We start from the raw sequence: 15,672 nt of genomic DNA, 5'->3' as shown, positions 1-15,672 counted from the left end.
TCTCCAACACCACAGTTCAAAACAATCAGTTCTTCGGCACTCAGCCTTCTTCACAGTCCAACTCTCACATCCATACATGACCACTGGAAAAACCATAGCCTTGACTAGATGGACCTTTGTTGGCAAAGTAATGTCTCTGCTTTTCAATATGCTATCTAGGTTGGTCATAACTAATCTTCCAAGGAGTAAGCATCTTTTAATTTCATGGCTGCAGTCACCATCTGTAGTGATTTTGGAGCCCAGAAAAATAAAGTCTGACACTGTTTCCCCATCTATTTCCCATGAAGTGATGGGACCAGATGCCATGATCTTCGTTTTCTGAATGTTGAGCTTTAGGCCAGCTTTTTCACTCTCCTCTTTCACTTTCATCAAGAGGCTTTTTAGTTCCTCTTCACTTTCTGCCATAAGGGTGATGTCATCTGATGCATATCTGAGGTTATTGATGTTTCTCCCGGCAATCTTGATTCCAGCTTGTGCTTCTTCCAGCCCAGCGTTTCTCATGATGTACTCTGCATAGAAGTTAAATAAGCAGAGTGACAATATACAGCCTTGACGTACTCCTTTTCCTATTTGGAACCAGTCTGTTGTTCCATGTCCAGTTCTAACTGTTGCTTCCTGACCTGCATACAGGTTTCTCAAGAGGCAGGTCAGGTGGTCTGGTATTCCATCTCTTTCAGAATTTTCCACATTTTATTGTGATCCACATAGTCAAAGGCTTTGGCATAGTTAATAAAACAGAAATAGATGTTTTTCTGGAACTTTCTTGCTTTTTTTGATGATCCATCGGATGTTGGCAATTTGATCTCTGGTTCCTCTGCTTTTTCTAAAACCAGCTTGAACATCTGGAAGATCATGGTTCACGTATTGCTGAAGCCTGGCTTGGAGAATTTTGAGCATTACTTTACTAGTGTGTGAGTTGAGTGCAATTGTGCGGTAGTTTGAGCCTTCTTTGGCATTGCCTTTCTTTGGGATTGGAATGAAAACTGACCTTTTCCAGTCCTGTGGGCACTGCTGAGTTTTCCAATTTTGCTGGCATATTGAGTGCAGCACTTTCACAGCATCATCTTTCAGGATTTGGAATAGCTCCACTGGAATTCCATCACCTCCACTAGCTTTGTTCGTAGTGATGCTTCCTAAGGCCCACTTGACTTCACATTCCAGGATGTCAGGCTCTAGGTGAGTGATCATACCATCATGATTATCTGGGTCGTGAAGATATTTTTTGTACAGTTCTTCTGTGTATTCTTGCCACCTCTTCTTAATATCTTCTGCTTCTGTTAGGTCCATACCATTTCTCTCTCTTGCCCCATTCCAAATTCCTGGAATTCAGGATCTAGATTTAGGTCAGATGTCCACCCTGACATCTAATTACTAAGGGAAGGTCGCTTCTGACAAACAAGGCTGCTGGGAGCCTGGCCTTATGGAATAGAAGATGGTTTGAGCTCATTGCCTAGAATTTCCTGTTGTATGGGGCTTGGAACTATCCAAAAAGTTCCCAGCCAAGGAAAATCAGATTCGACTTATGCTCAAATTATATGTTTTTAAAAATGAATTAATGTCACAAATGCATTGGTTTGACTGTTTTAAAGTTTTATCCTCTTGTTACTGATACAGATAACAGCTAACAACTCAGTTCATGAAAATAGAAGTAAAAAGTGGCTTGAAACTGTCATCAAGTGTTCAGATAGGTGATTGTCTGAGCCATTCAAGAGAGATTGCTGTATGAGTTCTTCATAAAGAAGTCCAAGAAAAGAAACTTTACAGCCATTCTTCAGTGACCTATCAACTACTCTTTTTTTTTTAATTTATTTTTTATTGATGTAGAGTTGAATTACAACATTGTGTTAATTACTGATGTAAAGCATAAGTGACTCAGGTATACATATATATACATTCTTTTTATATTCTTTTCCATTCTGATTTATCAACTACTCTTTTAAAAAAAAATTACTCTTTTTGAAAACGTAACTGTGTCATTTTAGGGACCTAGAACTGAGTTATTGACCGAATATACACCTGCTTCAACCCAACCAAATGTAGCAAAGGACTTCTCTGTTCCTTAGCAACTTACTGAAATAAGTTCCATAACACGGGGACAATTTTTCCTTCTCTATAGCTGCCTTTTATTTTATACCACCAATACCTTCTTACCTAACTGCATGATAATGATACACAGTTTCCCAGAACTTTAGGAATAAAAGATTGAAACTCCAACCACTTAATCGCTAACAAATATCTCTACCCTACTTTTAAAGGCTTTTAGCTTCTCCTCTGCCCACTGCCCACTGCCCACTGCCCACTGCCAGGTGTTCTTAGGCTTACCCATGTCTGGTGTGTGAGAAAATGAGACTGGGAGGTGACCTTAAGTTTGTTCCGAAACACAGCGCATCTTAAACAGAGGCTGAGCCAGGACCAGAATTCCCGCTTTCTGATTCCTACCTTGTGCTCTTTCTGCTCAGTCCTGTGAGCAGAAGGAATCAGGCTTGAAATGCCTTATGTGCTGGAGCCCAGGCAAGCTCTTCCTAATCCCTTTGGTGGCCACAGCCTCCAGGAAAGGCCCACTCTGTGAGAAAGCACAGGCCTTTGCACACTGTCAGGTCCCCACAGTCTAACTCTTGGCTCTTTTTACTTTAATTTCTCTTCCACGTCTTTCAGGATATCTGTGTAAGAGAAAAGAAAATTTCATATTCATTTACTCTTTCAATAAAGAACTTTAAAATATATTAGTTGTATGGCCAAGACCACCACAACATTGTAAAGTGATTATCCTCCAATTAAATGCACACACACACACACACACACACACGCATAGTAAGTGCCTGCTTTGTGCCAGGTCTTGTGCTAAGCACTCATCCATTACCACTCTCAGGCTTAGCTTTGAAAATTCTAGGTGGTTACTTGCAAAATACAGCAAAAGAAGAGTCATGTCCACATCTCCCATTAGATCACCATCGTACAAGGTTAGCCTCTCAGTGATATTATCCCAGTCATATCTCTTGGAGGAGGGCAACATGTGGATAACAGTGATAGCTAACAAGATATAAGTACCTGGCAGTGTACTTGGTATTTAATATTCATTACCTTATTTAAACCTCATAACAAGCCAACGAGATTGGTATTGTCAATATCTTTTTACAGATAAGTAAACTGAGGTTCAGACAAAAGTGGTTAACATTTGAGTTATTTACTGTGTGCTAAGGGTTTATATTAGTTATGCTTAATTAACCCTCACAACAGCCTATGATATTTAACTATAAGTCTCCCCATTTTCAGAGAAGGCAATGGCACCCCACTCTAGTACCCTTGCCTGGAAAATCCCATGGATGGAGGAGCCTGGTGGGCTGCAGTCCATGGGGTCGCTAAGAGTCGGACACGACTGGGTGACTTCACTTTCACTTTCACATCCCATTTTAGGGATGAAAATACACATCCCAAGAGGTTAGGTATATTGCTCAGGCCACACAAGTAAGTGGTATAGTTTGATTAAGATTAGTAATTATCTACCCAGACTCATACTTTAGAGCCAGGATTAGGATTTCTGTAGAATTTCATTGGATATTCTTGCTTTCAGAAGTAACTTAGGGATAAGCCCCCTCTTGAGACCTGTGTGTCAAGGCTCTGTGTCTGCCTCTGTCCGTCCTGGTGTTTCGGCCCCCCGGGAGTCCTCAGTGCTCCCTTGGCCATGTCTTACAGGTCGCTGATGTGTGGGCATGCCCAGGAGAACCGCGTGTAGACTCAGTCTTGATCCAAACGTCGTGAACCCACAACCATACTTTACTTTGTCTCCTGTCACTGATCTCTCCCTGTGCAGTTAAGAAATCTGCCTGCAGATTTACGTTTGAAACAGTGGCTTGCCTTTAAGCCACCAATTCAAGTGGGTTATATGTTTTTTAAAAATCTAGGACAGAAAAAAGGTCAGTTATAGAGAACAGGACATATATGTGATGCAGAAAACGTGTAATTTTTAGTGAAAAGACAAACCACAAATACTGAATTGATAATAATTAACCTTTTCAATACATTGGCATTTCCAAAGCTCTTGGGAAAATATTATTGGACCTTCTCACTTATTGTTGGCTTTGAAACTTCCCCGTAGTTCTCTTTCCAACCTGGATGCCTCCTCTATTCCTGATTTTCCATTTGTTTGTTCAGCTAATATTTACTGAGTACCTGCTGTGGGCTAAGCCATACAAATACAGCTGTGAACAAGACAGATATAATTAATTATGACCATGATAAATGCTACAGAGGAAACTAATAGGTGCTATTAAAATAGTAATAGTAGAAGAGGGAGAAGAGTTGTGAAGACAGAGAAGGCTTTCTGGGGGAATTGCTATTTAGCTGAGAGTGGAGGATGAATAGGATGCGGGCAGGAGGGACAAGAGAATGGAGGAAGCATTCCAGGCAAAGGGAACAGCAATTGTGGAGACACCCGGGCAAGTAAGAGCTTGACTCATTTGAGTCGCTGAGAAGCAGTCAGAGACAAGAAAGCACTTCCAGGAATAAAAGAGCCACATACTGGAGAAGGGACTTTCTTTTCCAGAAGTATTGACTTAAAAATTGATGCTCCTGGGAAAATTGATAATATTGCTGACCCATTGTTATTCCCGTGGTATAAAAGATGAAGTGGCCATGTTTCAGGGGTGGTGCTGGGGGGAGGAGTAGGAGCCATGGCTGAGGGGCAGGTTGGGGGAGGTGGGGAGGGCTGTGGGGCGACTCTCACTCTGGGGGTTCTCTCCCCTCAGGCCTGAAGACCATCGTGGGCGCCCTGATTCAGTCCGTGAAGAAGCTGTCAGACGTGATGATCCTGACAGTGTTCTGCCTGAGTGTCTTTGCCTTGATCGGACTGCAGCTCTTCATGGGAAACCTGCGAAACAAGTGTGTGGTGTGGCCCATCAACTTCAACGAGAGCTATCTTGAAAACGGCACCAAGGGCTTTGATTGGGAAGAGTACATCAACAATAAAAGTAGGTAGCCCTTTCTCTGCAAGAGTGGGGAGAAAGTCTGTCTCCAGTGCGAATGACGGAGCTACCCCTGGGCTGTACAAAAGTGCCTGGGCCAGAAAGAAAGGCCAGGACTGCTGGGAGGAGCTTTGTGAACTTTCTCCCGTTCCTTGAGGTCAGATTATCTTGAGAAGCTGGCAAATATCAGCCCTCTCACCCCTTCTCTCTTTTCTCTCCCTTTAAAAGGATAAGTGAAACTTTATATTTTGCTCACACGTACCCCTGAACTTTTGCTTTGGAAAATCGAGCTTAGAAACTTGATGAAAAATCCTTTTTTTCCTCTGAGATATTTAAACATTTAGAGTATACCTGGGCTTCCCTGGTAGCTCAGATGGCAAAGAATCCACCTACAGTGCTGGAGACCTGGGATTGACCCCAGGGTTGGGAAGATCCCCTGGAGAAGGGAAAGGCTCCCACTCCAGTATTCTTCCTGGAGAATTCCATGGACAGAGGAGCCTAATGGGGTACAGTCCATAGGGTCACAAAGAGTAGGACACGACAGAGCGACTTTCACTTTCACTGTTCACTTAGGTTTCTTAAAATTACTAAGACCTTAGCAATCAGTCTGGTCTAGGGAGTCGAGTAATCTCCAAATAACTGTTTGATCCTATCACAGTTTAGGAGTTTTAACAAGTTCATTTCAGGAACCAGAGCATTTGGGTGTTACTCTTAGGAATATTTGGTGTAGTAGTGTACATGTGTGCAAAGTCGCTTCAGTGACGTCTGACTCTTTGTGACGCTATAGGCCATAGCCCACCAGGCTCCTCTGTCCATGGGATTCTCCAGGCAAGAGTAATGGAGCGGATTGCCACACCCTCCTCCAGGGGGTCTTTCTGACCCAGGGATAGAACCTGCGTCTCTAAAGACGCATTGGCAGGGGGTTCTTTACCACTAGCGCTGCCTGTACTTGTATGAAACTAGGGAGGAAAGTTAGCAGGACCACTCTTAGTCACTCTTGAGGAAATAAAGGCCGGTAAGTATCCACAAGAAAGTGTTCAAAGGGGATTTCAGGGACACAAACAGGAAGGGGAAGCATGTCTTCTAATTTAAAATAGGACATGGTTACTAGTGATCAGTTTATCTTTGGTAAAGAGAAGTTATAAGGATAGAAGGGTAGAGTTGTATAAAGGGGTAAAGAACTCAGAAACCTCTCTTTTAGACCCTTTGTTTCAAGTACTGGAACGTGGCATATAGATCTGAAGTATTAATACAAGTAGAAATCGGGTGTCTGAAAAGAACATTGCATTAAAGCCCATGTGGCAGCACTTTTCATTGTTAAATACATATAGGAAAATAGTTAATGGGAAGGAATTCTTATCAGGTTTCACTGCTGTCAGAAAAGATTTATATGAGCTAAAATCAATAACTGTTTCTGCTGGGGTAGTTAGGAACAGTGTAACCTTATTCTCTCATTCACTTAAATCTGCCTTATTCATTTCCTGCCTCTTCAAACTTTTCTAGCAAATTTCTACATAGTTCCTGGTATGCTGGAACCTTTGCTCTGTGGGAACAGTTCTGATGCTGGGTAAGTAGCTCACTTAATTTTATTCTCCTCCCATGAAATAATGTGTCACACAAAAATGAACAATATTTTCACTTTCTTTGTGCTCATGTAGTGGGTCCAATAAATTGGTTGACTCAGATTTTCTTTCTGTTTTATATTTGCCCATCCAAAGTTGACATTTCACTAGTAGGTGAAGGTGGCTATTAGACTTAAGCCAAGATCAAAGTTATAAAAGGCTAAGGGTAGGATCTGTAACACCAGGTATCTTGCCTGTCTCTTGTAGACTCCCCTCATTCTGTCTTAATGCAAAAGTTATCAAGTAAGGGCACTGTTTTCATGATAGATTAGCACCCAAGGTTGACCCCAAATATGCCAGGCCTGACAGCATGTGGGAGGGAAAAGAGTTGCAATGTATTATCCCCCCCGCCCCCGCCTTTTTTTCATTGTGGCAAAATACACATAACATAAAATTTGGTCTCTTAACCATTTTTACATATACAGTGCAGTGATATTAACTAGAAGTCCATTTACTTTCTATACTGAAGTATTGATAGATACTAGAAATTACATTGGAATAAACATCAGGTGAGTCTTAAAGCAGAAGAACTATTATAACCGAGATCACTGAAATCCTAGTGTGATACAGTTTGTCACAGTGAGTGTTAAGAGAATAGAGATGATTAAGAGGAAGGTCTAGGCTTTTGTCATTTAGGTTAGTAGCTAAGTTAAATTTGGTTGAATTGCACATTGATATGAGTCTAGGACAGCGATTCTCAAATTTTGGCATGCGTAAGAATCATCTGACATGCCCCTTAAAAATGCCAATTCATGGATCCCATATGCAGAGTTTTTATTCCTAAGTCTTGTCTAGGACATAGGTATCCGCATTTTTAAGGTGATTCTGATCCTAGACTGTCCCCAGGACATCATTTTTGAAAAATTCACCTGGCTACTTTGTTTCTTTCCTCTTCTTTTTAAAAAATTCCTGTTTGTTGGCATAGTCTCTATGGATGGCTGTTTATCATCTGCAAGGTCATAGAGATGACTTCCAGCTGATGACCGGGTAGGATTACGCTGAAAAGCCCGGTGCTTCCTTTTCTTTCCTCAGGCAATGTCCAGAGGGATACCAGTGTATGAAGGCAGGAAGGAACCCCAACTATGGTTACACGAGCTTTGACACTTTCAGCTGGGCCTTCTTGGCATTATTTCGCCTTATGACCCAGGACTACTGGGAAAACTTGTATCAATTAGTAAGTAATACCATGTTTTTTGGTGATGGAATTTACATAACAATATGTGGGGTTTGGGGACATTCTGTGTAAGAGACCTTTGGTGAAGACATACAGAATCTTTGGGTGATATTTCTCAGAGTCAGCTGGTTTACAAAATTAAATGAATTCTCCCAGCTCTTGGCCCAGTTTCTTTAATGCTCATCATGTATAGCTGTAGACGCTCACAGACTTGGGAGCCTCTTGCCTGGCCTGGGAATCTGCTGTCTCTGTCCTTCCTATTTCAGCAGACCATCTTCAGTATTTCTCCTTTTGGATGTTTGGGCTTAGGGCTTCTTTAAACATGTTGTGTAAGGCACTTTGGTAGACATTATAAAGAAGAGATTTTATCCACAAGGATCTTGGAGCCTAAATATGTCAACATTTTGAGATTTATAACACAGTTGTATTTGTTCAAGAACACTGTGACAAATTTTTTTTTTTTTTTAACGGTCACTGCCATTCTGTCGGCCTGCTTTGGTGACTCTGGACAAGTCATTTAATTTTGCTGGGTGTGATGGAGAAGTTAGTCTAGATGACTGCTGAGGGTCTTTCAACTTAGAAATTCTCCGATAACGCATTGTTTTACATTTGACTCTAGGCCTTTGATAATGCTAGTTAGTTTGATAATAAGAATTGTGAACCCCTCAGGCATGAAGGAAACCCTTTAAGTGAACCAACTTTTTTTTTTCCAATGAAAGTTTCTTATTAGGAGTTCCTGAAATCCTTCCTTTCTGTTGTACAGCCTAGTATTCCCACGAAATATTTGTAACTGATGCTAAGTTCCATGAAATATTTGTGGTTGAGAAGAATAAAAATGAAAACTAAGTGATAATGGGTCCTGTGTATATGCATATAACCTAAAACCCAGTTGTTCTTTGATGTCTTTTGGTGCTAGTGAAAGGAATAATCTTAGGATCCTCTTTCCTTTTTCTCCCCTACCCCACCCCCACATCCTTTACATTATATCCCTCTTTAAAAACTCATCCTATTGCAAAAGGCTAAGGAAGGATGTCACTTAAGATAGGGACTTTTTATGAGTTGGACCTGATTCCAAAGATGAGATTTCTGTAAATGCTCTTTGAAGACCAGTATATAAGTGACCTGAGGTCTTTGTTTTCATTTCCTCACACTTGTTTTAAAACCAGCTGACAAAGTCAAATGTAATTCTTAGCTCAGAGCAATTTTTCCTTTTAAAAAAGTAAGCATTTTTCTATGGAAGGAGTGTATTAGGAGTATTTGGAATGGAAGAGGATTTTTTTTTTTTTTTTGCCACAGTGAATAGGAGGTACTACTGACATTTCCTGTGAGTCTGGGGTAGGGGAGGCCATTTGGCAGCTAGGGATGCTGAGTGTCTGCAGTGTGAAGAAGTTCCACACAAGAAAGTCTGGTCCTGTTCAACGTGCAGTACTGCCTCTGCAGAGGAACATCAGCCCATGAGTTGTTTTCAGCCTGATTCGTTTGATGCAAGCAACTTAAGAAGTGGTTTTTGTCTTTACAGACCTTACGAGCAGCTGGGAAAACGTACATGATCTTCTTCGTCTTGGTCATCTTTGTGGGTTCTTTCTATCTGGTGAACTTGATCCTGGCTGTGGTGGCCATGGCTTATGAAGAGCAGAATCAGGCAACACTGGAGGAAGCAGAGCAGAAAGAGGCTGAATTCAAAGCAATGTTAGAGCAACTTAAGAAGCAACAGGAAGAAGCACAGGTTGGTGATCAACTCTTTGCCGTAGTCCTTCCTGCCAGATCATGGTGACTAAGGCCCCATCTGATTGCCACTCCAGTTGATCTTTTTAGGCACACTGTCTAACAGAAGTCATTGATCTGATTGAAATAACCCAAATAACAACTGCAGATGGTCAGTCCAATTGTTACATTTGTCTTAATGGCCAAATTGTTTGTGAATGTGATCTTCTGTTGAATCTCTCGACCGTTCAGTGCACAACTCCTGTGATAGCTGGAGAGAGGGAAAAAAAAATGACCAGAGCAGTTTATATAATACATCATGTAAGCATAGGTGTTTTTGTTGGGGGAAACATTAGGATCTCCTTCAGAGATTGTCTGTGTTCATAACGAGTCCTGAAAAGAAGATACAAGTAAAATATTGAAGTAAAATTTAAAAAAGAAACTTGTGATTCTACTAATACCCTAACATCTTACTTTTTTAAGAAAAAATTATGAAAGTATGGTGATATTTACAGGAGACTTGGAAAATACCGAACAAAATTACATATAGTTCCACTGTACATTACAATTATTTTTAAATAGATAAATTAAGATTTTTAGTTAGAGTTTCAATATCAAACTTTCAAAAATTAATAGAACAAACAGATAGGAAAGTAGAAAGATACAGTAGACCTGGAAAGCACTATGAACTAATTCAACATAATTAAGGTTTATATAATTTTCACTCAACAACAGGATGCAAATTCTATTCACGTTCCCATGGACTATAAACTGGGAGACATGGGACTGTATCCTGGGTCATAAAACAAAGTGCAAAAATTTCGTGGTATAAAGGTATTGAAATCATACAGAGTCTGTTTTCTTATCACTGATAACACTTTACTTTTTAATTTTTATCCAATTATACATGTATTTTTTACATTGTTGGGGCCATAATATATAGTATTGATTTTCAGAGTTGCCCAAAAAAAGATGATTTGGTATCAAGGTGGCAGCCAAGTTCTTGTCTTATATACTAAACAGAGTAAGTCCCAAAGCTCTCACCATGAAGTTCCGCTCTGATTATGCAGGGCTGTGTGCCACCATACAAATTTAGCTAGGAAATGGAGATACCAGGCCGCCACCACAGTGTCCTCTGACAGACTTGTTTTCCTTCCTCCTTTTTTCCCTGTCTTTGGGAAAGGAAGGAAGTGATCTCCACCACTTGCTTAGCTTTGTGTGGCTCTAGTTAATTGCTTCCGATCTGGTCTGTTGCTGTGAAATTTTACTTTCCTAGGCGGCAGCGATGGCCACTTCAGCAGGAACTGTCTCAGAAGATGCCATAGAGGAAGAAGGTGAAGACGGGGCAGGCTCTCCCCGGAGCTCATCTGAAATCTCTAAACTGAGTTCCAAGAGTGCCAAGGAGAGACGGAACCGGAGAAAAAAGAGGAAGCAAAAGGAGCTCTCTGAAGGAGAGGAGAAGGGGGATCCTGAGAAGGTGTTCAAGTCAGAATCAGAAGATGGTATGAGGAGGAAGGGCTTTCGGCTCCCAGACAACAGAATAGGGAGGAAGTTTTCCATCATGAATCAGGTAAACTGTTGGTGCTGGGTCACAGAAGCCTAAGAAATTCTAGGTTTCCTAATTTTACTTGATTCTCATATTCCCCACTGGGTTTACATTTTCCAGTCCCATCCCTGCATCCTCAGGCCACTTCCACACCCCACTTTGTTTTCCTCTAGGAAGAAGTGCTACTTGGGTATAAAGGCTGCCTTCTCTGCTCTAAATCTCACCCAGGACAACCTGGTCACCTTTGGCAAACTTACTGCAGCAGGAAAGTCTGTGTCACTCCAGCAGGCCTTGTATTCCAAAGCACAGGTCCCCAACCTCTGGGACCTAATGCCTGACGATCTGAGGTGGAGCTGATGTGAAGTACACAACAAATGTGAAATGCTTGAATCATCCTCAAACCCACGCCTACCCCGATCTGTGGGAAAGTGTCTTGCATGAAACTGGTCCCTGGTGCCAAAAGGTTGGAGACCACCGCTCTAAAACATCATGAAGAACTTTTCTTAGCATCTGAACTTCAGAATTCAGATAAAATACCTTTGTTTAAGAGTTGTATGTAATTTTAGGTTAAAAAAAAGTCATGAAACTCTTTAGGTCACCTTATTTGAGTGTGGCAAGTTCTGGTAATTAATTATTCTAGATTTATAATGTCATGCTGATAAATTAGCCTATGGTAGATTAAAAGCCTCTAGTTTTACCCAACTTTGTTAAATTGGGAAGCTAAGAGAGAGAGAGGGGAGAGGACTTATGGATAATTATTGAGCATTGTATTACTATACATTTCATGATATGATATATATTTTTGGACTTCAAAGAACACCACCAAAATCCAATTCTTAAGCTACTTAATGCCCCATTTTAAAGAAAGTTTGTAAGGTATAGAAGAGATTGCAGTTCCTGATTATGGCAGTGCAGCCAGAGTCTTTTCTTGTTTCTCAGAGATGATTCATGGTGCCTCTCCCTTACCTCCCTCATATCCCGGTTCAGTCCTCTGCTAGTCCAGTTGGTTTATCACAGCAAAATCTCTCATGTCCACCCTCTTCTTTTTGTTCCTATTAACCCTACTTTAGTTCAGACTTTATATTACTTTGTTCTACTGCAGTTATCCAGTACAGCTTCTTTCCCTCTGGTCTGTCTCTCTCTCTCTCTCTCTCTTTCATGTTTTCTATATTGTCAGCCAATCATTTTCTAAAACATATCTCTGGTTATTCATTACCAAGCATTTATAGAGTGCCTGCCATGTGTCAAGGATTGTGCTAGGTCCTAGAGATTGAAAGGTGGTTAGAACACCATGTCTGCCCTAGGGAGCTTACAGTATAGTAGGGTAGCCAGATACACCAAAAAAACTATTTTCGTGATAGGACTGATGGTATTGTTCCATAGTTGAAATACACAGACGTGTTTTAGAAGGCACAGATCTATCCCAGCCTGGAGCTTCAGCAAAGATTTTCTGGGGAAAGTCAATAAAGGATAAACAGGGGTTAGTCAGGTAATGAACGTTGTGTGGTGGTGAGGGAGCAGGAAGACAGAAGAAAGAACATTCCAGGTTTGGAAGAAAAGTAGGTTCCAGTTTGGACATCCCAAATATTAATTATTTGTTGGGAAACCAATTTGGACACATGGATAGTCAAATGATAGCTCAGGGAAGATGTCCTGAGCTGAGAGACAGTGGTTGAAACCAAGAGACTGGCTGAGACGACTTGGAGAGATTGTGTCAGGCGGAAGGACAGTGACATGCAATGTGACACCGGTGTTCACGGGCTTCGGAGATGGACCTCACAGAGGAAAACAAGTGGATGTGGGTCACGAGGGCTGCTAAGAGAACCAAGAGTGCAGTGAGGACTGGAGAGCACAGGGTAGGAGAGGGAGGGGGGCGACCAGTGGATCGAAGCTTAACAGAGATGCATCATGAGATCAGAACTGCAAATGTCTGTTAGATTTGGCACCAGAAGTCCTTGAGAGCTCAAAAGACAGATTTCAGTCCAGGGTAAGGGTGGATGCCATATTGAATGGGAAGAGACTTTCTATTCAAACTTTTGTAAAGAATGTGGGTGAAAATAAGCATTTTTATAATCTGTTATGGGGGGGAGACCCAGAAGAAGGGGAGACGGAAGTAGAATGGAGTACAGTAGAATAGAAAAGAAAATAGAACAGTCTTGGGAGATGTGAGAATAGGTGTAGCCTTGAACAGGAAAGGGGCACCTTGTCCTCCCCCCAAAAAAAATACATACGGCAATATGTGTGTGTGTGGATAAGTTTGTGGATGGGGAGTAAGAAATGGAGAAAGATGACCCCTGACAGTCTCATGTTCAATAATGATTGAAATTTAAAATCTTATTGAAGGGAATGAGAGGTTGAGTCAGGAGGGTGAAGAAAATAGTGACAGCTTAAAACAGTTATTAAGAAGATTGGGAGAGGGAATTCCCCCTAATCAGGTTCAGCCTGTTTACTAAAGAAGCCCCAGCCCTTCAGCACTGAATTCACAGCACTCTGCTTCCCGGGACTCGGCTTCCCTTTTATGGTCTCCAGTCCCTGTGCCCCGTCAAGCACTCTGTACTCACACCAGAGAGAACTATTAGATGTTTCTCATACATGATGCTTCTTTTCTACCCTCTGTTTTGCTCCAGAAACAGCCTCTCTAAGAAGCCCTGTTTTTTCCATTTGTGAATGTCCACATTATACTTACTGTTCACATCCTTCTCCCAAGAAACCGTCCCTGACCTGCCCCCATCCTACCCCCAGTTAGAAATTACCATTTCATCTTTCCATTGTGTTTTATATGTCCCTCTTTGTGTGTTGCTGTTTACTCTATGTGGGGTTTTATATTTACTCATCTTCATATCCTGTCCTCTCTCACATAAAGTCCTAAAATTAAGGCCTACTTCTGTGTACCTTCAGAGATTTGTTGGAAAAATGAATGAAGTACTTTTGTAAAACTGATTTAACCCCTTCTGGAACTTCTTTATGACCTGGAACCATCTCTGTCTCACCTTCACCTCACCTTTCCCCTAATTCAGCCTCTTTTGAGGCAAAGTGTGATTGTAGCTTTGTTGTAATGCAACCCTTGCCTTGAGAGCCATCCTAAGCTTGTTAATAAATACCTTAGTGCCGTTAACACTTCGCTATTGAATGGGCTCTGATTAATCTATAGGCTTCAGCACAGAGTTGCACTGATTGCTCCCTAGCTCAAAAAATAAAGCTGGGCTTCTGAGATGTCCTGCTTTGCATGAAAATAGTCACTTCTTCTCATTTCCCCATCGGAAAAAATTGTGGATTCCTTGAGGCCACGGCTGACTGCCAAGACTTCCTTAGAAACTGCACGGCAGTGATATTCTTTGTCCTAGGACTCTCCTGCAGTTTCTCTGATTTATCTGGAAAAATGGTTGAGGCCTAGAGAGATTAACTCTTTTATCTAAGGTTATATAGCTAGTAGGTGTTGGAGTCGAGATTTGAACCAGGTCATTCTGACTATAAGCTTTGTACTACAGTCTCTAGCCATCCCTTCCCCACTCACCTCCACACATACGTGGTCATCTGTTAGGTTGGCTTAACAGTGAAGGTGACTTTGGTTTTCCCACCACACAGTTCAAGTGAACATCAGTGGCCTGTACTGCAGATCGCTGAGAGCTGCTATTTTTTTTTTTTTAATTAATTTTGTTGGAATACAGTTGATTTCCAGTGTTAGTTTGAGATCCTCTTGAAACATAAAATTATTGCTATGTTTTTAGGCTTTAGGTGAGTTTATAAAGTCCCTTTTGCAAAGTATTTTAATTATTCTGCTGCAGCAGTTCTCAGACATTTTGGTCTTCATATCTTTAAAAAATTATTGGGGACCCCAAAGAGATTTTTTAATTTATTGTATTAGAAATAATAATTAAGAAACTTTATAATGTTCATTTACTGATTTATTGGAAAAAATGGTAATGATAGACCTACTGTGTTTAACACAAATCATACATGTTTTTGAAAAAATTAACTGTTTTCCAGATCAAAAAAATTTAATAGAAAAAAATGGTCCTGTTTACATCTTTGCAAATCTCTTTAATCTGTGGTTTAATGGGAGATGGCTGGAATAGCATACCTTCATTCAGTCTGTTGCAATATTCCTTTTGGTTGAAGTATTTAAAGAAAATCTGTTTTCATACAGATATAGTTGGAAAAGGAATATTTTAATAACCTTTTCAGATAATTGTGAATATTCTTCTTTGATGCTGTTCCAAAATTGGATAAGAGTAGGTTTTTAAATGGTTAGTTGCAATGTGGAAGCTGAAACTGTATCAGTAACTTGGTACTGTTACATTAAAATCCTTTGTTGTATTTTACACCATAGATATTTAATTCTTGAATGATTTGTAGCATCCTACATTGATCATTTGGGAAATACTGCTTCACTGAATTAAGCAGCTCTTCCAAGTACTAACACAGAATATTAAAAAATCACGTACGTTCTCGCTCAAGCTCTTAAGAAAAGTCTGTAAATTCTGGGAAACTGTCAGGCTTGCAGTCTGTACCTCTGAGAAATGAGAGTGAGAAAGGCAGACATCTTCTTAATATTATTATGAAGTAGTTTAATCTTGTGACCCACCCCCCGTAAAAAGGGCACAAGGACCCAGGAATTCCCAGACCACATTTTAAGAACCACTGTTGTATTGGAAAGAAAAAGTG

The 15,672-nt window shown here is 40.8% G+C and overlaps 1 protein-coding gene across 4 annotated transcripts in view; it reads left to right on the top strand.

Annotated features, from left to right (window-relative positions):
• Positions 1 to 15,672, top strand: part of SCN8A (sodium voltage-gated channel alpha subunit 8) — a 198,001-nt gene that overhangs the window by 113,716 nt on the left and 68,613 nt on the right. For all 4 annotated transcript variants that reach the window (XM_059886569.1, XM_024991947.2, XM_059886568.1 and 1 more), the window contains 5 exons: positions 4,746 to 4,967; positions 6,465 to 6,528; positions 7,616 to 7,757; positions 9,277 to 9,483; positions 10,738 to 11,031. In XM_059886569.1, the coding sequence (XP_059742552.1) occupies positions 4,746 to 4,967; positions 6,465 to 6,528; positions 7,616 to 7,757; positions 9,277 to 9,483; positions 10,738 to 11,031 (929 nt within the window). The remainder of the gene's footprint in view (positions 1 to 4,745; positions 4,968 to 6,464; positions 6,529 to 7,615; positions 7,758 to 9,276; positions 9,484 to 10,737; positions 11,032 to 15,672) is intronic.

This window comes from Bos taurus, chromosome 5 (genome assembly GCF_002263795.3).
Source record: "Bos taurus isolate L1 Dominette 01449 registration number 42190680 breed Hereford chromosome 5, ARS-UCD2.0, whole genome shotgun sequence".
Lineage (NCBI taxonomy): Eukaryota > Metazoa > Chordata > Mammalia > Artiodactyla > Bovidae > Bos > Bos taurus.
The sequence above is the reverse complement of the archived record's forward strand: the minus strand, read 5'-3'. Positions and strand labels throughout refer to the sequence as shown.